The sequence below is a fragment of the Leptinotarsa decemlineata genome, unplaced genomic scaffold (genome assembly GCF_025532065.1).
Source record: "Leptinotarsa decemlineata unplaced genomic scaffold, Ldec_3_MD MMD2_tig00026375_RagTag_RagTag, whole genome shotgun sequence".
In the NCBI taxonomy this organism is placed as follows: domain Eukaryota; kingdom Metazoa; phylum Arthropoda; class Insecta; order Coleoptera; family Chrysomelidae; genus Leptinotarsa; species Leptinotarsa decemlineata.
In genome coordinates, this window is record NW_027412711.1 from 2286266 (window position 1) to 2308910 (window position 22645).

General features: G+C 32.7%; 1 protein-coding gene across 4 annotated transcripts in view; it reads right to left on the reverse strand.

Moving 5' to 3' along the window:
• LOC111514183 (serine/threonine-protein phosphatase 2A regulatory subunit B'' subunit delta) overlaps positions 1-22645 on the reverse strand; it is a 372132-nt gene that overhangs the window by 13869 nt on the left and 335618 nt on the right. For 3 of the 4 annotated variants that reach the window (XM_074185478.1, XM_074185481.1, XM_074185480.1), the window contains 5 exons: positions 12053-12262; positions 10705-10916; positions 9261-9529; positions 7615-7803; positions 7472-7554 (listed from right to left, as the gene is read on the reverse strand). In XM_074185478.1, the coding sequence (XP_074041579.1) occupies positions 7472-7554; positions 7615-7803; positions 9261-9529; positions 10705-10916; positions 12053-12262 (963 nt within the window). Of the gene's footprint in view, positions 1-7254; positions 7280-7471; positions 7555-7614; positions 7804-9260; positions 9530-10704; positions 10917-12052; positions 12263-22645 lie in introns of all 4 variants that reach the window. The other variant, XM_074185479.1, reaches the window with a different exon arrangement.

A 22645-nucleotide genomic window follows, 5' to 3' on the forward strand; every position in this document is an offset into this window, starting at 1 on the left:
AATGCATTTTGTCAGGACCAATTTACTGAAACAGACAATAATTCTAATTTATCACAAATTATTTTAAGCAAAAAGGAAGTAGAACAAGGCTTAGTAGAATTAGATGTTAATAAAGGCTCAGGACCTGATCAAATACCTGCAATCTTCTGCAAAAACTGTGCTCATACTTTATGTACTCCTCTAACAATTCTTTTTAATATGTCACTTTGTTGTGGATATTTTCCTGTCAGTTGGAAAGTTGCGAGAGTAATACCCATTTTTAAAAACGGAAGGAAAGATAATATTGAAAATTATCGTCCTATAAGTAAAATATCAATAATACCAAAACTATTTGAACGCTTAATTTATAAATATATATTTCATTTAATTAAAAACATTATTATACCTGAGCAACATGGCTTTTTTAAAAATCGATCTCTTGAATCGAACCTATTTTGTTACTCTGAATTTTTACATGATAATTTGGATAATAAAATTCAAGTTGACACTATTTACACAGATTTCAGCAAGGCCTTTAACAAAATTAGTCATAATACACTACTTCGGAGACTTGCTGAAGTCGGTGTAAGTGGTGCGATGCTAAAATGGATCGAATCATATTTAAAAAACAGAACTCAATATATCTATATAGACGGTTATTTATCTGAACCTTATCCAACACCTTCTGGAGTGCCACAAGGGTCCCATCTGGGGCCCTTATTCTTTATTATCTATATCAATAACATTAAACAATGTTTTAAAAATGCCAAATTCTTAATGTATGCTGATGATCTGAAAATTTATCTTCAAATTAAATCATTGTCAGATTGCTTGAGAATTCAGAGTGACATAAATAATTTATTTGAATTTTGTAAACAAAACGAATTATATCTCAATTTTTCCAAATGTAGTTATATATCATTCACCCGCAACAAAAATATTCTTACATATTCATATCACATAAATAATATCTTGCTGTCACGAGTTAATACATTTAAAGATTTAGGAGTTATTTTTGACTCCAAACTTATTTTCGATAAACATATAGATTATGTAATAAATAAGAGCAGTAGAGCTCTGGGATATGTCAAGAGAAAATGTAAATTCTTCAATCAAACAAAATCAATACACAATCTCTATAATGCTTTTGTATTAAGTAAGTTAATGTTTGCATCAACCATCTGGAGTCCACAGTATAATATATACATCGATCGATTAGTACGTATTCAAAATCGATTTTTAAAATTCGTTGCTTACAAACAAGGTATTCGAATTACTGAAAACAGTGATACTTTGCGAATTAGACGAGACCTCCAGTTAGTATCGTTGGAACATAGGCGTAACATATCAGATATTTTATTTTTACAAAAAATAATAACAAACAAAATCAATTGTCCATCGTTATTATCAATCATTTACTTAAATGTTCCAAATAGAACAATCAGAGCACATGAATTATTTAATTTACCTTTCAAGAGAACAAACTGTTCGCAGAACTCTCCTCTATGTCGATGCGTTAAATGGGGTAATTCTCTCGCAAACTACTTCGATATTTTTAATACTTCTTTGCTTACTGCCAAAAAAATATTGAAAGATTATTTTAATAAATTATAATTAACACATTTCGTCAATAACTATTATTCAGTTTTTATTGTTATTGTATTTGATTTTAATTCATCCCTTACTTTAGACACTGTGTACATGTGTAGTATAGATATTACTCTAATTTAATATTAATTTAATTATGTGGATACTGTAGTGGATTTTTTTCTGTTTGTATCCCGAATATATAAATAAATAAATAAAAAACTTAACACAACTATTCTCATTATCCAATAAATTTAAATTAAAATCCCCCATGCATATAATTTCGTCTACCGTTTATTGCAGCCAAGCTTTCCTTAAATTAATCCAAAAATGCATTTGTATTCTGCACATGAGGTTTATAAATTACACCAATAGCAATAGCCTTTTTTTCAACAGTAGTTCTTATCCAACACTGATTCCATAAGTAATGCCCACTGTCAATTAATTCAATACGTAGTTTGTTACTAACATATAAACATAAACCCCTTCCCTTGCAATCCCTATCCACCTATGTAAATTGAAGCCATCAATGTTCAAATGATTATTATTGGTGGAATATTTCAACCATGTTTCACAAATCATCAATATGTCTAAAGGAATTGTCCAAGACTATTTGTTTGACATATTGTAAAGACGGCAACGGTGATCTTGCTTTACAAAAACCTATATTCAGAAAGTACATTTTGGAAGCAATTTATTCGTATTCAATTTCAAAGAAATTAAAAAAAACTAAAGAAGAAACAGATAACGAACAGTTTTCTTTTTTTTAAATTCCAAATGAGGCTGAGAATAAAACAAAGGGAGAACCCAACTTCTCACAATGCTGCACATTAATCCTTTGAATCTAAGGGTACATAATATTCAATACACGTACTCACAATGAACATTTGAATGACTATATTAAATTATGTACTTACTAAATAATTGTTACATTCAACATATATTTTGGTGATATCTTCCATCTTGCCAATTTTCAACACATTCTGCTGATTATCCAGCTTAGCAAAAATTTTGCCATTTATTATCCATACTTTTCCAGCCGATCCCACCTGTTCAGAAGCTTCCCCAACAATTTCCATTTGCTCCTTAGTAAGATCCTCTCTAATCACCACTTTGCTGGCTTTAAGGAGTCTCTTATTATTATACAGTAGATTTTTGAAGTAGTTCGTAGAAAATCTCACAATTATTGTCCTAGTTTTATTACTTTCTTTCTTTCTCAATCGGTAGCAAAATTCCATACTGGAATAGATGATTCCATCAATGGAATCATCTAATTTTAGTTTTAGATTTCCATTTGCTCCTTAGTAAGATCCTCTCTAATCACTACTTTGCTGGCTTTGAGGAGTCTCTTATTATTATACACGAGATTTTTGAAGTAGTTCGTAGAAAATCTCACGATTATTGTCCTATTCTATTACTTTTTTCTTTCCCAATCGGTAGCAAAATTCCATACTGGAATAGATGCTTCCATCAATGGAATCATCTATTTTTAGTTTTAGATTTTTATTGTAAATTCTGTATTGTAAATTTTAATTGGATATTTAAAACTTTCAAACAATGTCTCCTCATTCTTAATGGCAAATCTCTCTGATTTTAGTCAAGATATGTCCAACAAGAAAACTTTCTTAAAACTCGCTATCAAAACCTAGAAACTGAAATGGTCATATCATACAGTGCTAGTCAAAAGTCCCCTCCCCCCCTCGAATCTTTTGAACGGGTATACTTCTAATAATGAAATTTGGAGGGTGGAAATAAACGGATGTAGGCTTCTTAACTGGTCATAACAGGTGACGCAATAGTCATAAATGACGTCACAAGGCCACTGTGACCAAAAATTTTAAATGGGACCCTATGGCAAGTGACAGCTCGTTTGAAAGGTATTGAAAATACCTATTCAGTCATACCAATTTTGTTTGGGTTTCGGCTGATTTTGATTGATAAATTGAAGAAATACGAAAATTATAGTTTCGCATTTAATTAATAAAGATTTAAGAACCAGTTCTTATAATAAGTGTTCAAAATGTGCTCCATCTACTTCCTGGCAGTAATGCATCCTATTGCTAAACTCTTGTCGTACTCGTCCCAGTGTGTCAGCGGAAATTGCCCTACATTCTTCAACAATTCGTTGTTTCAGAATGGCAATACTGTCAGGTGCTGTAGCGTAAACCTTAGATTTCAAGTACCCCCATAGAAAAAAATCTAATGGTGTAAGGTCCGGTGACCGAGCTGGCCATTCGATCGAACCTCGTCGTCCAATCCATCTACCACGATATTCTTCATCTAGGTAACGTCTTACTGCACCGTAATAGTGTGCAGGAGCACCATCTTGTTGAAACGTTATTTCCAAGTTGTCGAATTCATCTGGATTATCTTCTAGAATTTCAAGAATTAACGCCTCAATATCAGTTTGTAACATCTCCAGATACAATTCACCGGTTAAGTTAGCATTGAGAAAAAGAGGCCCAACTATGTGGTTTCCCAAAATACCTGCCCAAAAATTTACTTTTTCTGGAAATTGAGTATGTTTTTCACGAAAGATGTGAGGATTTGTGTCACTCCAATACCTCACATTTTGAGTGTTAACATTTCCATTGAGAAAGAAAGTACTTTCGTCACTAAAACGAATTGTCTGTATGTAGCCTGGTTGTTGGTTCATTTTATCGGACATAGTTTCACAGAATTCTAGTCTTCGGTCGGGGTCATCATCTGAAAGTTGGTGCACCATTTTTAATTTGTATGGATGAAATTTGTTTTTAGCCAACACCCTATGTACTGTCCTTTGACTGACTTCACAGATAGACGCAACTTGGGCTGTGGAAGAAGTAGGGTTCACTACCATTTCTCCAAGTATGTCAATTTTTTTGTCATCACTAATTGTTGGTCGACCAGATCGTTTGGCATCTTGAACACTACCTGATGCTTCAAACTTCCGAAGAAGCTCCCTCAAATAAACCCTCGATATAGGGCGATCGGGGTACCTCTCATTAAACAGTCGTTCCGCTGCATGGAAATTGTTTCTACATTCACCAATTATTAAGATAGCTGCTACTTTGTCGGCTACAGTACGTACCATTTTGCCTATGTAAACACTTAAACGTCTCGTTAAACAATAGCTTAGGTAAATTTTCAAGGTATAAACACTTTTGACAAGTAGATAATTCAAACATGTCAACCTTTTTGACAATGAACCAGAGGCGTACTTTAAAATCTTTATTAATTAAATGCGAAACAATAATTTTCGTATTTCTTCAATTTATCAATCAAAATCAGCCGAAACCCAAACAAAATTAGTATGACTGAATAGGTATTTTCAATACCTTTCAAACGAGCTGTCACTTGCCATAGGGTCCCATTTAAAATTTTTGGTCACAGTGGCCTTGTGACGTCATTTATGACTATTGCGTCACCTATTATGACCAGTTAACAAGCCTACATCCGTTTATTTCCACCCTCCAAATTTCATTATTATAAGTATACCCGTTCCAAAGATACGAGGGGGGGAGGGGACTTTTGACTAGCACTGTATAATCATATCATATAAATCAGTCACCTTCAATTCATTCTGGGACCTTTCTCTGCCACTACCACAAAGAAAGGGACAGCTGAGACTGTCACATTGTTTGGAATCATTCTTTGGATGGTGATGAAAAACCTACATGTTTGAAGAGTGAAGAAAGAAGAAATTTCACGAAATCTTTATCGATTCATAAACTTGAATCGGTTTTCATCAGCTGGAAAATTCGGAGAAAAACTGAATATTACTATAGATTTTCCTTTGAAGTATTGGATATGAGCTATTATGGAACCGATAATCTAGTAGTCCCTTGTCTTGTGTGTGATAAATAAAACCTTGTGTTTCCCTATTGTGTACGAGAATGCATCATATACTTGATAGTTTTTTTGAATAATTGGAACATAATTATACAGGTTGTTTCTAAATTCAATACAAATATTCCATAAACATATATCAGGATGTTGAAATTCAACAAAAATGTCAGTTCTTTCTCAATATCTCTAAAACCGCATCGGATTTTTTTTCGATTTTGGTACATGCAAAGTACACATAAAATAAATTTTTCTGTGATGGTTTTCTTAATTTTCATCAGTGACGTCCCTGTAAACATGATCAAATCAAATAAGTAAAATTTTTTATAATTATCATCTCTCTTCCCATAAACATGGTCAATTGACTTTTTTGTCTGACGGACGGTTTTCAATTTAAAAAATAAAAGGTCTTTATTTGCTTCTACCTATGAGATTTTTGATTAGTCTCGATGAAATGCATTTTGTTTTTTAAATTGAAAACTTCGCCATACGAAATAAGTCAGAGGACCATTTTTATGAATAGATAGAGGGCAATCATAAATATGTTTATTTAAAAAAAACACAGTGACAACTATCATCATTTTTGTTAAATTTCAACACTCTGTATCTCAGAAATGAAGCGGTTGCGGACACATATTCAAGAGAAAAAAAGTCTTATTTTGAGCCCAGGCATACGCCCTTAAAATATTTGTATTGAATTTAGAAACATTCTATGTAGTTGACACAAATGTTGCATCAGTAATGTTAGTAAAATAATATTTAGAATAATTCAGAACATTACGATTTACTCCAAAATAAGATCTCAGTCACAGTGTGCGTTGTTATCGCATTTCTGGTAGCTCGATAGTAAGTAGTTTGTGAATAAAGAATACCCAAGGCCGTCGAATAATCTATGAAGTATACACAAAATATGCATTGCAGTTACAGTGCTCACATGCACTAGACGATGCATGGCGAACTGAATTATACAAAAACGCCGTTTTACAGTCAAACAGACGTCCGATGAATAATCAGTTTTCCGCTTGCTACCAATGTATTCCTAATATAAGGGTTAACAATCGGACGACCGTATACAGTCGCTTTAATGTAGCAATGATATGTAGCAATAAAAAATGCCTTTTTACGAAGCGGAGGAAGTGTCCAAAATTTTGATTAGCGAAACACCATAAATAACAAAATAATAGTACGCTTCAAATAAGATTGTAAACGATCTGAAGGAAATCATTTCAAACTTTTGAATACTGAATTTGTATAGTCATTTGAGATAAATTTCATCAGCTAAAAATCTGTATTTCCAGATGAAAATTGATCGATAGCCTATCGATTAAATATAAAAAGACGCACTACTCGATATTTCACTCGTCGAATGTATATTTTCAAAAAACATGCTGTAACTCAGAAACGATGATGGATATCAAAATGCGGTTTTCACCATTAAGTTTGCCAAACACAGACACATCCATCAGTTTTCATTTATCTAGTTTGAAAACAGGAGTTTCCCTTCAAAAGTTGAATTCAATAAATTTGTGATATATATGGTACAAATATTCTTTTATGTAATGCAGTTGTTTTGTTAGGTGATGCCTAGCTGTACAATATATACTTTGCTGGATCCTATCTTTCACAGGTTTGCCATTTTCAGTAAATTTGTGATTGATGAAACTAGTTGCTTTTATTTGCTGATGAAAATTATCAAATATTTCAAAAGCAAATTTCGTCAAAGAGTTATTTTGAATGTTAGAAAATTAGTAACTCATTAGAATTTGGAAGCATTCCTTGGTAAGACATTAAGTTTAGTCAACTGAGAAACAACAACATCTGTTATTCAAAGAAAAAAATCACATAATTTCATGCCTTCCTTACCCTATCAAAGCCACAATCGTATTCCCTAAACACAAGCAAAATTATTAATGTTTTGTATTTCTCTTATATCAATGTGTGAAAGCTAATCTGATTGAGCAAATGTAATGAGAAGAGTATACAATATTCCGGAAAAAGTTAAATATTTCTAGAAGTAAAAATGTAATTCTTCAACCAGGTTAACATACAGATATAAATGAGAACAACCGAAAACACTCACAGACTATCTTGTTGGTCATTTCCCCCCTCTTCTGCTACCAAAAGTTCATACTCTTCCGCTGCATATCTATCCCAGTCTGACATCTGAGTCAATAAAAAAAGATTATTTGATTTCTCTTGAAAACACTCAAAGATATTCTTTACCTCTTGCCCATCAATGTCGTGATCTCGTTGTGAGGCAAATGGATCTCTCTGTTCATGATCCAAGTATTTCTCTAGATTGAAGAAAGTATCAAAGAAAATGGGAGTCATTTTACACCTTTTTAGGTCACTGAGAGATACTTTTCCTGGGCTCTTTGGCTTCACCATATCCATCATTTGACAGAGACAATCCTAAAAATTTTATATTTCTAGTTCTAACTTTGTATTGAAAAAACAGATCAAGTTGTTCTGTTTAGGTCAAGTTTTTGGAACAAAACTTGAAAGCAGAATGGTTAGGACATTACAAATTTGAAATGTCTGTTGAAATGAGATTTGAGTGATCAATACGAAGGAGTGGAAGGTTCACAGATCATTTTTATTTTATAAAAACAGTTCAAACTGTTGATTATAGATAATCGACATAAATTGGAAAAAAACATTTTTTGTAAAACAATGAATTCTCCAACAAATAAGTATTCAGTTGAAGGGGATTGAAAAAACATTGTTTTATGAATGACCCATCAAAAGGATCAACGGACCCATCAATAGGACCGAGACATTCTCCAATAAATAAGTATTTAGTTGAAGGGACAACAGACACACTGCGGACACACTGTCCGCGCGTTGTGTGCCGCGTTTGCCCACGTTAGACTGAAAACGTGTTCGAATGAACATTTTCAATACTCTATTGGCGCAGTTCTGGCGCAATAAATCCGAGTGTTGACGCTGATGAATTGCTGTAGATGAAACTCGGATAAACCATTATACGCCCGAAACAAAAATACAGTTTTGTCATTTGGGAAAGTGAGGGAGACTGTTTTTTGGAATAGTCATGAAATTATTTCAATTGATTATCTTCAAAAAGGAAAACCTTTACAGGAGCATACTACGCATCATTACTCGACAAGCTGAAGGCACCAAGACAACGCACCGTATCACACCTCAGCAGTTGCCATGGCAAAAATTCACGAAATACGATTTGAACTTATTTACCATTTGCCTTACCCACCAGAGCAGCCCCAAGCGACTTTTTTTGGTTCCCTCATCTAAAAATTGCGCTTGGAGGACACATATTTTCATCAAATGAAAAGAAAATCACCTTCGTGAACATTTATTTCGCAGAGAAAAACGCCGAGTACTATTTGGACGGGTTACAGAGATGAGAGCATCGCTGGGAGAAGTGTAAAGAGTTTAAAGAAGACTATGTTGGAAAATTAAAAAAAAAACATAAAAATGTCTTGTATTTTTTTAAGGTAGGAAACTTTTCAAACCACCCTCGTAATATCATTGGGTGTGGACCAAGAAGCGAAATAATTTTGAATAAAGTTGTTTTGGAGTCATTTATTCATTCATTTTCTTATCTTCTCTTTCACAAAATTTCGACTCAAATGTTGAAATAGTTGTATTTGATGTGCGGCTGAACGATATAATTTTTACGTTTCACACAAATCGATTGATAGCAGTCGATGATATTAGCCGAATAAGTGATTCATCAAGCCAAAAATGCTTCTTCTAATGGATTTAGACCGCTACCTTAAAGACTGTTCGAAGTACCGGCGATACTTCATGATATTCAATTTCTACATAGGAGGAGAACATAGTGGTTCATTAAAAATTCTCAACACCTCTTAGAATGAAACCTTTTCTACCTGAAAGGGCAATGTTTCGATCCCAATTGACTCCATCCTATGCATCTGTTCTTCATAGAAGTACTCCAACTCGTACATAGACAAGTAACCATCGCCATCTAGATCCATACAACGGAACCAATATTCAATGGCTGTTGGGTGTAGTTTATCCTCTTCGCTGAGAAGAAACCACACAAAATCAGTGTAAGACATTTTATCTTCTCGTTGTTTCTTGTGACCCCTGGTGACACAACCAGAAAAAATTCGGTCGATTATACGTGTCGAGAGTGCTGAAAAAACTTGATCTTTAAATCTTACCAAAACTAGCTCATTTATTTCTGAAGTCTTCAGAGGATTTCATATGCAGTCAAACAATTGCAATGAAAACCAAATTTGTCACAAAAACCTAAAAATGGTTACTTATTTAAAATTCAAGTATTTATAAGAAAAACAGTGTCAGGATCTGACAAAGAAAGATTGACAAGGCTTGTTACTCTGTGAGACAAATGATTATCTGAATAAAAGCGGCAGCAATAGGTATAGGTACCAAATTTTTAGTTGGTTTTTTAATTTGGTGAGATTTTTCAAAGCTGCATACACGTGACTGCAAAGGGCTTTCGGCTTTTACGCCATCATCAGTGCGATACCTACAAGTAAGTAATTGTCGTGAAATTTGTTTAAAGTTGAACCCTAAATTTTTTTTTGAATTATTTACTCAAGTATATACAAGACTTTTATTCTACAGGATCTTCTTGAATATACTTGACGAGTAAGTAATTCAAAAAAGAATTCAAAGTTGAACTTCAAACAAATTTCACGACTATTACTTACTTGCAGATATCGCACTGATGATGGCGTAAAAGCTGAAGCGCTTTGCAATTCACAAATAATTTATTTACACGAAATACGACTCCATTCCTGTTTTTTTTTTCAACTTTCAACGTTTAAAAGTATTGTCAAGCAAGTTAATCAATAAAAAGTGTTAAATGTATGTCCATTGATTTTCCTGTGGTAATGCTTAATTATATTGCTGAACTATTTAATGAACACACTTTTCCACATCTGAACTGAAAAAGCAATATCTGTCGACGGACGTTTCGCTAACCAAGCATCATCAGGAGAAGATTGAAACTAATTTTTAGTGATAATGCTGACTTGGTTAGCACAACGTGCTTTGCTCTCAAACCACGTCTCAACGTGGTTTGGTAAAATTGATTCCAATTCTACCTATCAACATGCCTAAATTTATCAATGGAAATAATGAATTTAACATTATTCAGTAAAATATATTTTTTACCACAATTTTTATAATAATTTACTCGGGTATATGAAAACTGGAAATATTTTTTCATTTTCGAAGGTTCTGCTTGGCTATAGAGCTTTTCAATTTTCAGATAAAATATATAGAACATTATTATTTTTCTCAATATGACAGTTATACATGTAAATAAGTGCTGAAAATTACCATGGTCATTATGCCTAGTCAGATCTTGCTTATCAATAAAGAGATCGTGGTCCCTATCCAGCTCCCAAAACTTGCAATAAATTACATAAAAGTGTTCATAACTAAAATACTGGGTGATTTGATTAATATCTTCCTCTTCTTCCAACAACTGAATAATGCTGAGTAAATTAGATCTTCTCAGTTCTGGTATTGAAATTTTCGCAGACCAAGACCTACAAAAGATTGATATGAAAATATATGAAAATGAACGAAATGTTAGAAATAATAAGTGGTAATAATAATTTTTAATTGCATATATATAAACAAAGTTGAGACGGTTCAGCAGAAAAAAACAATTCAAACTTATACTGGAACTGTCTTATACTTAATGAAAACCTGTATCAAAACTTTATTAATACACTTGAGTTTTACAAAAGTTATGTAAACCTGTCTTAGTGAAAATGACAATAGACTAGGTATATTGGTAAAATTAAAGTACCTGTTTTGAGCAGACCATCATATTGGATTTAGAGTGACATAAATGTTATTTAGTGCTTGAAAAATAGTGCGCTATCTTGGGCTTTCCCCATTATTGGATTCAGACTGACGTTATTTTACATTCAGTATTATTTTCAGTAAACCCTTTGATTGGATGGATAGCAATATCATGGAAGTGCATAAATTACTTCATATTATTTTCTTAAATTATCAATAAATTTTTATAATCACACAAGTAAATTTATTTCGATGTTAAAATTTATCATCAGTAAATTTTCGCTTCAAAATTAAATTTTTAATATTCTCAGGATCTTAGGAAAGATAAAATGTTTTCAATTGTCAGTGTAATTGACCAAATTCATTTGTTTGAAGGTGATCGACAATATTTCATGATTAATTTGACTAGTTCGGACTTCTATTGTCTAATATATAAAATGATTTGAAATCCCTGAAAGAACCAAAAAAGGAGAATTAAAAATGAATAGCTGAAAATAACAATTATATTATGCAAAAATAACCTGAAATGAAATAATAGTGGAATAAAATACAAGTAAAAATAGAACAATTCAACTAAAATAAAGAAATAAAGATGAAAACAAAAATATTTTTATTCATTCATTTTCAGCCATTTATTTTTAATTCTTCTTTTTTAGTTGTTTCAGGGATTTTAAATCATTTTATATATTCGACAATGGAAGTCCGAATTAGTGAAATTGATCAAATTCACATCCAACAGTATCTAAACTATTTGAAAAGTATTCAAAAGGTTTTGAAAGTGTCCTATTTTACAATTTCAATGGAGAAGTTGCCAGCCAAAAATGTTTTTTCGTAATATTCACAGTATTCTGATAATTACAAATTCAGTACTCACCTATTTACACAATAATAAATTCTAGCGATGACGGTGTGGACATATCTTGAATGGAATTCCGTAGCTTCTTTCAAGAAAGTCAAACCAGGATGTGTTTCAACTACATCTTGAACTAAAGGAATGAAGTCTTCGGGTGCTAACCAATTGCGCCGACCTCTTGTAAGTATGTAGACGAAACGAGACGCCGCATCATGGAATTGGGAAGACATACTATCGAATTTAAGATATATTATTGAGGTATAAAGATTATTAAAATTCGGCAAAGGTAAATATTCAGTTTACTGAAAAAAAGTGTGTTGTTTCAAGTTGAGTGAATGGTATTTACAGATTTGGAATATCTGAAAATGCTAATGAAATATTTATATATCTATATGAATGAGGTGAACATTTTAAGAGAGCTACGAAATGTAGGGATTGATTTCATTGACATACAGCAAAAAGGCACTATAGGAATTAAGATATAAACATATATAATTATTTGTTTTTTTCATAATGTAGTAGTTGAGTTTCACATTTTTTATGTTTATTCATTAGATGAATAATAATCAGCGATAAAGTAGTAATTTAATTACTGAGTCACTTCTTGCTGATATCTTGTTATTCAACATTATTGATAGTCTTGTTGAACAAAGATAACACGAACAGTTTCAGTGTCCTCATTGTGATTTCAGACTTTCCAAAAGGTATAGTAGAGAAAATGTTTAAGTAGTTTCAAGATTTACATTTTTTATTTTTTGTCTCACATTAGGTGAGAAGGCATATTATTGAAGACATAAATGTCGGAAATAGAAAACTTCTGAAATTTTCAACTGGATTATACCACCTTACTTCACAGTGTATTAGATAGATAATTTATTGGTGTTTTTATACAATCATCAGTATTTACACAATACATACATATTGATAAAATTAGCATATGTCATTCTATTAATATTTACATAAACAATAGATGCTTAAAATTCATAGAACAAGTTAAAAAAAATTATCTTATAAGTACATCCGAGTTATTTCGACGAACAAAGCAGTAAAATTTAAAATTGGGTATTATAAAACAACGACAAATGCCTATATGGTTAAGGAACTTATATCACAGTGCAGGAGTTCTTCGGTGCTGAAGAAGGCATTTTTCATTGAAAAATATTTTATCCTTATTTTGAATATGGTAATAGAGATCTTATTTTTTGTGGTAATTTATTGTTATATTTCACAGCCCGAAAATTTGGTCCATTTTGACATCTTTTAAAGCGGCAGTAGTTTGTACTCAAATCATTTTTATGCCTAGTGTTGTGGTCGTGCACATTTTCAAAACTTCATATTGAGATTATTTTTTAAGTAGGGAAGAGTGTTGTACCTTTGGGCAAATTTCATGTCGATTGACTCAAAATGTTTAAGAGATGCTTTATAGCGACCATTGAAGCACACAGAAATAGATACAACCTTCATCTATAAATCACAAAATATTCGTCTATGGATTCGTTTCAGTAACCTTTTGAAAAAAAAATTGTTTTTTTTTGACAGGGCGTCCAAAGGTACAGCACTGTTTTGTACCTTTGTCCATATTATGTTGTACCTGTGGACAGATGACAAATTGCCTTCAATTAAGAATAAACAACACAAACTGACGGAATCTTCTTTATTACATTAATTATAGGATGACAAACATGATTACTATACATTGTATGTATCAAAGTTAACATTAAAGGACATCATATTTTGCTGGCGTTGTGATGTTCCAACCAAATCTGGTGAAGGCATTTATTTTATTACGTCTCGTTCGGAGACACAAGAGATCTCCTCATCTGAATACACAAATTTATTATTTCGAATAACTGTTTTTAAATATTTGACTAAGTATTCGTCATCTAAAACCTCAACTATCTTGGCAACGTAATGTACAATATTCTTTTTACTGTCCAATTTTACGTTTGACCATCCTGATGGATTTGTCCATCCAATTGAACCCGGTGGTGCACTATGTAACATGTGGTCGGCACATGGTTACCGATGGCATTAACCGCAGCAATCATAGTCACATTGATCCCACTTTTTCCGGATGTCATACTACCCAGCGTAACATTACGGTTTCAAAATTGTTGAAGAAAGCTTGAATATTTTCTTTGTTAAAACTGGTTCAACTTGCCAGGCTTGTAGCCTCGAGTTTCCCTAATGACAATGAAATGTCTCAGCCATTCTTTGCCTGCAGTGGCATTTGTAGTCCAATTGTCAGGTGTTTTAATCTTGTTTTCACGTGCGTACTGAAATGCTAAAATACTTGCATCTTTTTTTGTGAGTCCATAATGAAGCGACGCTGCCTGTGTCAAGTACTGCTCCAACTGTAACTCTTGTTCAAGTGAAAACACTTTTTCAACTTTGTTGTTCGAGTTGAATTCGAATGTAGGATGTTTGGAGTTTACATGAATTCGAATATGATCAGATAAGGTTGATCGACAAATATATTTTTTGGCATCTTGTCGAACCGGAATCTTATTTTCGAGGATGTCTTCAACAACTTTCTGCAAAGCACCTATATCCACTGTGTCTCTTTTTATTCCACTTTTGCTTCGTGGATTTTTTTCTGTAAAGAAGCTAGGTGTCACTTTACTTGTTATTTAAGTTAAAAAGCATTGAAGTTCAATTCTGTAGAGTTTGTTAGCCGAATGCAGTGAGGCTAATAAATCACGCGAGTGATAAAAACTGCCTTACTTAATGCAGCGGTGCATATTAAAGCAAAGAGACCACTGAGCTTCCTCTGATTTGAGAATTATTTATTTCCTATGCAATGCCGATTTCGCCTTACTTCAATGTCTACTTCCAGTGGAATTCCAGATAAATTAGAAAAAAGTAAAATGTTTTGTCTAGTTGTTCCTTTGGCCAGGCCAAAGCTACAACAAACATAATGTCCCAAGGTACAACAATGTTTACTACTACAAAAATATTTTTGTTCTCAGATTATGTAATGAATGCATTTCGACATTCATTATTATTTATAACTCCCAAATCACAGCATTGCAATTCTGGAATAGATTTTAGGACAATTTAGATTGCGTAAAAGCATTCATACAATTACTCTATACCGAAATATATAAATAAGGATAACGGCTAGTAGGAATCAGTATCTGACAGTTACAGTTGGCAGCAAGTAGAGAATAGCAAAGGGATCAGTGTCGTTTCATGAATAATCAAATAATAGTATGTGTGTATGAAATATTGTTTTGATTTTTTGGACAGAGTGTCACTCATATACGAACACTTGAAAAACGATTACTTCATCTTTTGATAACTATAACCAGTATTATCATTGACTCCTTTCTCAGATAGGTCAGATAGGTTATCTATCTATTTTTCCGTAAATCAGCTGTCACCCCCATACGAATGACAACTCTCAGAAGTTGAGAAACTTGTGCGAGCTAACGAGGTCTTACCTTTTAACGTGTGATTTCTAAAAACTACGTATCCGGGGAAGTGACATCCATTTTTAGGGAAAGTATCAGTTACATTAGAAAAGAGTGCTTCAAATGGAAAAACTAGAATTTTTAACATCGTTGGAGAGATTGTTGTTACAACTTATTGGAATAGTAAGAATTCCGACAAGGAAAGTCATTCATATAATCCTCGTATATGGTATCAAGATCAAAGATTCAAAATTTCAATACAAAACTTCAAACCTCCATCTACTCAAGATATGTAAAATTCTGGCTCATCAAATTGTGCAAGTTTTTGTACCAAATACAATCAAATTAAAAATACATATTTTATCAAGTGTAAAGGAAAATACAGGGTGTCCCTGGACTTCCTCTTTTCCTCTCGGGAATGTATAGATGGGGCCCTCAAAGTTACAAAATGAAAAATGTTTTTCTTTGATAACTTTTCAAGTGAATATTCAAAATCATCCAAATTTTGGTAATTGACTGAACAAATGAATTCCTTCGATGAGCTTTCATGCAGGAGTCAGTTGTTTTGCTACAAAGTCAGGAACGGACTAGCCCCGATGGTCCACACCCCAAACCTTTGAAATGACAGATATTTTTCAATATGTTTCAACAAATTAAGGTTACTTGGACAATTTTATGAATAAAAGTACTCGTGTGGAAAGTCGATCGGAGCAACGAGTCTTGATAAAAATGTAGTTTCACTCGACGACATCAAACCCGCTCGTCCTCCATTATTTGAAATGAATAATTATCAAAGCAGAAATAATAATGATAACGTTAATTCAACAACATTTATCCTGAGATGTCTACCATTATTCGAAAATATTAGTTTTTAAGGAAAATGGAAATGATAGGTAAAATGTTCATAACGAATTTTTATAATGCAAACACGTTTAACTAACGAAACTCAACAGCCTCAAGAGCAAACAGAAATGAAAAATCCGCTACAGAAACTGCTTGATATGACCACCTTCTCTCTCTATATATTTTCTTAGTCTGCAAAGACACCCTCTCTGTACTTGAAATAGCATTCCAGGGTCGTTTCGTATGGCTTCATAATGTAATGTTATTCTATTCAACAATGCATCTCCTGTGTGAATAGGTGTAGCGTAAACAAGGCTTTTTAGATGCCCCCACAGAAAGAAATCCAATGGATTTGAATCCGGAGACCGCGATGGCCATGAATATGGCCCACCTCTACCAATCCATCTATTGTGGAAAATATGGTTCAGATGGTCACGCACAATCAATCTAAAATGAGGAGGAGCGCCATCATGCATAAACCACATATCTCTTCGGGTTTGCAATGGAACATGTTCCAAAAGTCCATTCAAATCGTTCTGAATGAACTCCAAATAACGTTCTCCATTCAATCGGTCCTGTAGAACGAATGGTCCTATAAGATGGTTTCCTATGATACCAGCCCAAATATTCACGTTGAATTTCCGTTGGTGTTTGGTTTGCAATATCCCATGGGGATTTTCTTCGGCCCATATATGGAGATTATGAGAGTTGATAACTCCATCTCTACTGAAACCTGCTTCATCAGTGAATCAAACTCGATTAATAAAAGTCATATCCTCTCTTTGCCTATCCATGAACCAATTGGCATATTCCAGTCGTGCTGGAAAATCTTGAGGTGTCATGGCATGTACCTTCTGGATGTGAAATGGGTGGAGCAGTTGTTCCCTAATTATTCTATGAATAGTGGACTTGGATGTATGGAACTGTTCTGATAGATTTCTGATGCTCATTGAAGGATCATCAGCGACCGCTTCCAAAATATTTTCCTCCAATCCAACGGTACGTACAGTCCTAGGAGCGCCCTCACCACCTCGTTTTGGCAAAACTGTACCTACAAGAATATCGAAATAAAACAACGTGCTCAAATTAATTATCAATTATTACATACCTGTCTCCATCAAGCTGCGATCGACACGCTCGAATGTTTCTCTTGACGGTACCGTTCGAATACAGACGACGAGCTTCTGCAGCATTACAAAATGCTCGTCCATAAAATACATGCATATCTGCATATTCATTGAATGTAAACTGTTCGGCCATATCAAAAAAATTCAAAATATCCTATAGAATATTGACAATACAATGATAGTCATATGACAACGCACCACTCAACAAAACAAAATCGCATTCCAGTTTCTCATTTTTTATCAAAACTTTCTAATAGGTTTTTTTGTCAACATCTGTGAAAGAAATGGAACATAATTATTCCCTAGATATTTTTCACCTGATCATGTGCAGCCGTTTTTGTAGTTCATTCGTTTGCTTTTTATTAGTATAGTAAATATTTTTTCCGATGTGCGTTTTTTCAGCTAAATTTAGATTCGTGTTAAAGAATTTCTCCCATATAATTATAATTATCAGTGAAACTCCTCAACAGTTTAGCTGTGAAGAAGAATTTGAAACATTCGAATGTTGAGTTTCATGAGATTCAGATAACTGATCAACACGAAACGTGATTATTCCACACGTATTATGTACATACAAAATATGGAATGAATTCGATATTTCATAGTAGAGTAGCTTCTTAGTTCAAAAACACCACGAATCTACAGAACTTGATATTTCTTTTGAAAAAATATCTGCTATCACAATTGTGACTTAAACTTCCATATAGGTACTGTACTTTTTGTTTACGACTTTATTTTAGCATACTTTGTATTATTCCTGTTATAAATGTTGTTGAATTAACGTTATCATTATTATTTCTGCTTTGATAATTATTCATTTCAAATAATGGTGGACGAGCGGGTTTGATGTCGTCGAGTAGAACTACATTTTTATCAAGACTCGTTGCTCCGATCGACTTTCCACACGAGTATTTTTATTCATAAAATTGTCCAAGTAACCTTATTTTGTTGAAAAATATTGAAAAATATCTGTCATTTCAAAGTTTTGGGGTGTGGACCATCGGGGGTAGTCCGTTCCTGACTTTGTAGCAAAACAACTGACTCCTGCATGAAAGCTCATCGACGGAATTCATTTGTTTAGTCAATTACCAAAATTTGGATGATTTTGAATATCCACTTGAAAAGTTATCAAAGAAAAACATTTTTCATTTTGTAACTTCGAGGGCCCGTAACTTGGTTACGAAGACTTTTAGGAAAAAAAGTTATATGAAGTACTGGTGATATTTTGACCCCATCTATACATTCCCGAGAGGAAAAGAGGAAGTCCAGGGACACCCTGTATAAACAATTTTTTCATATTTATTAGCTGTATCAAAATTTCGCCGACCCAAGAAAAAAAAATTATCTCATTAAAGGGAATCGCAATTTGGATGTGTGAAGACGCAAATATATATTCAACAACTTCATCAGGAAACCTGTCACTGAAAATAATCTCAGTGTGGTATTGTATTGAGTAAAATATCTGATCTGGAAAATCAGTATGGGACAAAATTATGCTTTAGTTGATACCACACAAAATTATATTTCAATAAAACCAAAATGTGCTCAAGATATAAATGAAACGATTCTCGACTTGGAAGAAAATATCAATCCAGTAGTACTTGAAGTGAAAATTAATAAAATCCATGGTTTAAAAAATGGGCATGTCAAAATTGTATGTGATAGTGAAAAAGACTCTTCCAAATTGAGAAAAGTAAATTTGACACAGATGGAAATAGTTGGAATAAAATTTGAAGAGCCATTAAAAAAAGAAGATTTGGTGTATAAAATAAAAAAAGAGGAAATCATTACAGGAGATGATCATTTCAAAATTGAATATGTTAAGAAAAGCACAAGGGCAAGATGTCCCTTTCATGCTAAAAAGCACCTCTTAGAACACTAACCAAATTGACAGTAAAAAAGTGCTATAACTGCCGCAGAGCCAATGCAACATACAAAAAATATTCAAATAGCCATATGGCGACTGACATTGATGTGTGTGAATGATATAAATATTTTGATAAACTAAATAAATCTCTAATAAAATTGAATGATTCATTAGAATCACTACACGAAAGTGTACAAATATAACTCACTTTTTGATTACAAATGTGATTCAAACAATAACTTAACAATGTTATTACTCAACCCTCGATTCATGAAAACAAAATAAGTTGAAAATAATCATATCTGCTATTAAAGCGGATATTGTTATTATAACTGAAACTTGGGTCAAAGAAGAAGAAAAGAAGTAATATTATAACTTCCCAGGTTTTTCTGCAGAGTTCTTGTGTCGTAAGTATAGTGGAGGTGAATTTAGAATTTTCATTAGGAATCATATACAGTATGAACTAATAAAAACGTCAAACTTGGATATATAATTTGTCGCTATGAAACTGAAATCACCTTATATAACTATTTGTGGAGTTTATCGATCTGGAAAAATAAAATTAATGAATTTCTGACTCCTATGAATATTGAATTTGAATCTTTCAATGAGAACAATAACAATGTTTATGTATTTGATGATTTCAACATTGATAACCTCAAGAAAAATTTTGCAGTCAAGAAACTTGATGAATTATGTAAATAATTTCATCATAAAACACAGTTACGTCTTAACAAAGTCTGACCAGAGAATCAGTACCTATTTCAATAATTATTTCAATAATTAATTGACTACTATCTACATATTATTGAAACAATTCCTATACATTGCAAGATAGAATTGAAAGTGTAGGTAGGAACATAAATTGGTTTAGCAAAAACTCAAAATAGTACTGAATAATTTTTTCAAAAATATCTAGGACATTCCAGATTTTGTTGATGTTATTGTCAAAATATTCCGGAAATATTTAAAAAATGTTCGTTTTCGAAAAAGATCAAAATTTTTGAAGATTGAAAACCATGTTTCGCAAAGAAAATAAGTGAAATGTTGAAAAATAGGGATACGTTCCACTATAAGAAGAAAAAAAGTCCACAAAACGAGTATTTCATTGAAATGTATAACTACTACAAAAAGTTAAGATGAAGATGCAAAAAAAATTTAACAAAGAATTCAAGAAAGCCACTCCCAAATCAATGTGGAGATACTTTAACAAAATTTCAAACAATAAAAATAATGAATCTATAATTGTAGAAGCAATCATCACTGAAGATGGTGAAAAAACAGAAGATCCTGACCAGATATCCGAACTATTTTGTGATCATTTCACCTGTATTGTAGAAAAATTGTCTGCTGTTATCCCTGCAGTTTTAACTCAATTTCCCGAATTTAATGTTCCCTCGTCAATGTTCCTGAAACTTACAAGTGAAGAAGAAATTGAAGTATAATTTCAAACCTTGATATAAATGAATCCCACTGGATATGATCAAATTTCAGTATATGATGTGAGATCAGAATTGGCCCAATTATGAAGGAAATAATAAACAAATCTTTCGAATCTGATATCTTTCCTAGTAACTGTAAAACTGCATGGATTTCTCCTATATTCAAATCCGGTGGCAGAAGTGACATGAATAATTGAAAACCCATTTCGGTTCTTTCTATATTTTTAAAAATAATGGAAAATGTCATGAATAATAGGTTGATAGATTTTTTTAGAGTCAAAACATTAATTGTATTCAGGTCAGGGTGTCTTTTGAAAATCAAGTGATACTGAGTACGCAGTAATGAATATTATTTTTAATATTCAACAATAATTATAATCAGATAGAGATATGAAATTTGGTCTATCATGTCTTGATTTCTGAAAGGCATTTAACACAGTCAAATGTAATATTTTATTGAAAAAATTTAACAGCATTGGTATTCGAGGAATCATTCATAGATGGTTTGAAAATCAATTATGTAACAGAAAACAGTTTCTGTGTCGAGGAAAAAATACCAGTTCATTGAAAACTGTCACTTGTGGTGTTCCACAATGTTCTATTCTGTTTTTTTTTTATTTACATTTATTCTGTTTCAAAATGATTGTTGAAAGGAAATATTAAGTCATGCGCGGATATGACACGTATAACCATATAACCCGTAAAAAATCAAGCAAATTGAATGAGTGTTGAAACCTCTCTTGAAAACTAATATTCAGTTGAATTACAAGGATGGAATCAAAAATTACTAAAATAATTAAAGACACATTTAATGGTTGTAATCTTACCCTGGCCAAGGGGTTTTCTATACGTTTTCTTCGTGTGCGGTGCTCTGCACGGAAGTCCTACTGGGACTTGATGAGTGACTAAAGGCCTTCTGTTTCTTATAAATCTAGGGACGAGAAACGAAGGTTGTAGAATTGAAGAGATGCTATCATCGCTAAGACCACATGAGAGATGCGATAGTGATTCAGACGTACCTGATTTCGTAAATCCTTCCACCTGGCACAATGAGTTCGGTAACCACCACAAATCCTCAAATGAGTTTAAGTTTCAGACTGCAAATATCTACATCAAAATGACCAATCAGTTTTCCACTATACAATCCTGACTTGTAGAAATAATCTCCGTGAAGGATGGCACAAATACAACCATACAGGCTGATTCACGGTGGATGGCACATTAGACGTTTCTGGTGAACCAGACAACGGATCACTTTGAAAATTTAATGGAGGGCATATTCGGACATTCTCTAGCCAACTAAAATATTTTCGACAATGCGGTGTAGCCGCTTCTATTAGAAAGCAGTAGCAACTTTGATTTTTCAAATGGAACACTCTGTATATAATATTATTTTTGGAATCTTCAACAATTGCCCGACAACTTTTCTTGATATTTCCCTATACCTATCTGTTATCGTTTTCGAAATAAAAATTAATTTCAATTTTTTTCTTCGAAAATCATGACTTCTAAAAATGCCGATATCTTTTAGTTAAGAAGTACTTACTATGATATCGAAATTTGGTTTGGAGTTAGGTGATGCTTGGACACTTCCCACACGTCAGCCAATCTTCGTTACTTCAATACAGGGTGGTAAAAAAATACAGTTTTTTCGTTTGCTTGAAAAAGTTGCTGAAATTTGATTATTTTAAATGGAACACCCTGTATGTTATTGAAAATTCGGAAAGCTGATGAAATTTGCTTTCTTTCTATGTATATCAAGTTTCTTGGTGCTTTTAAAGTTTATCCAAACATATTGAAATTGTTCTGAATTCGTATAAATTTCTTGAGGTTCATTGGCGGTAGATTCGGATACATTTCATTGAACTTTCTACATGTTCTGCTGATAATTTTGTCACACTGTCCAAAAATAATAAACAAAT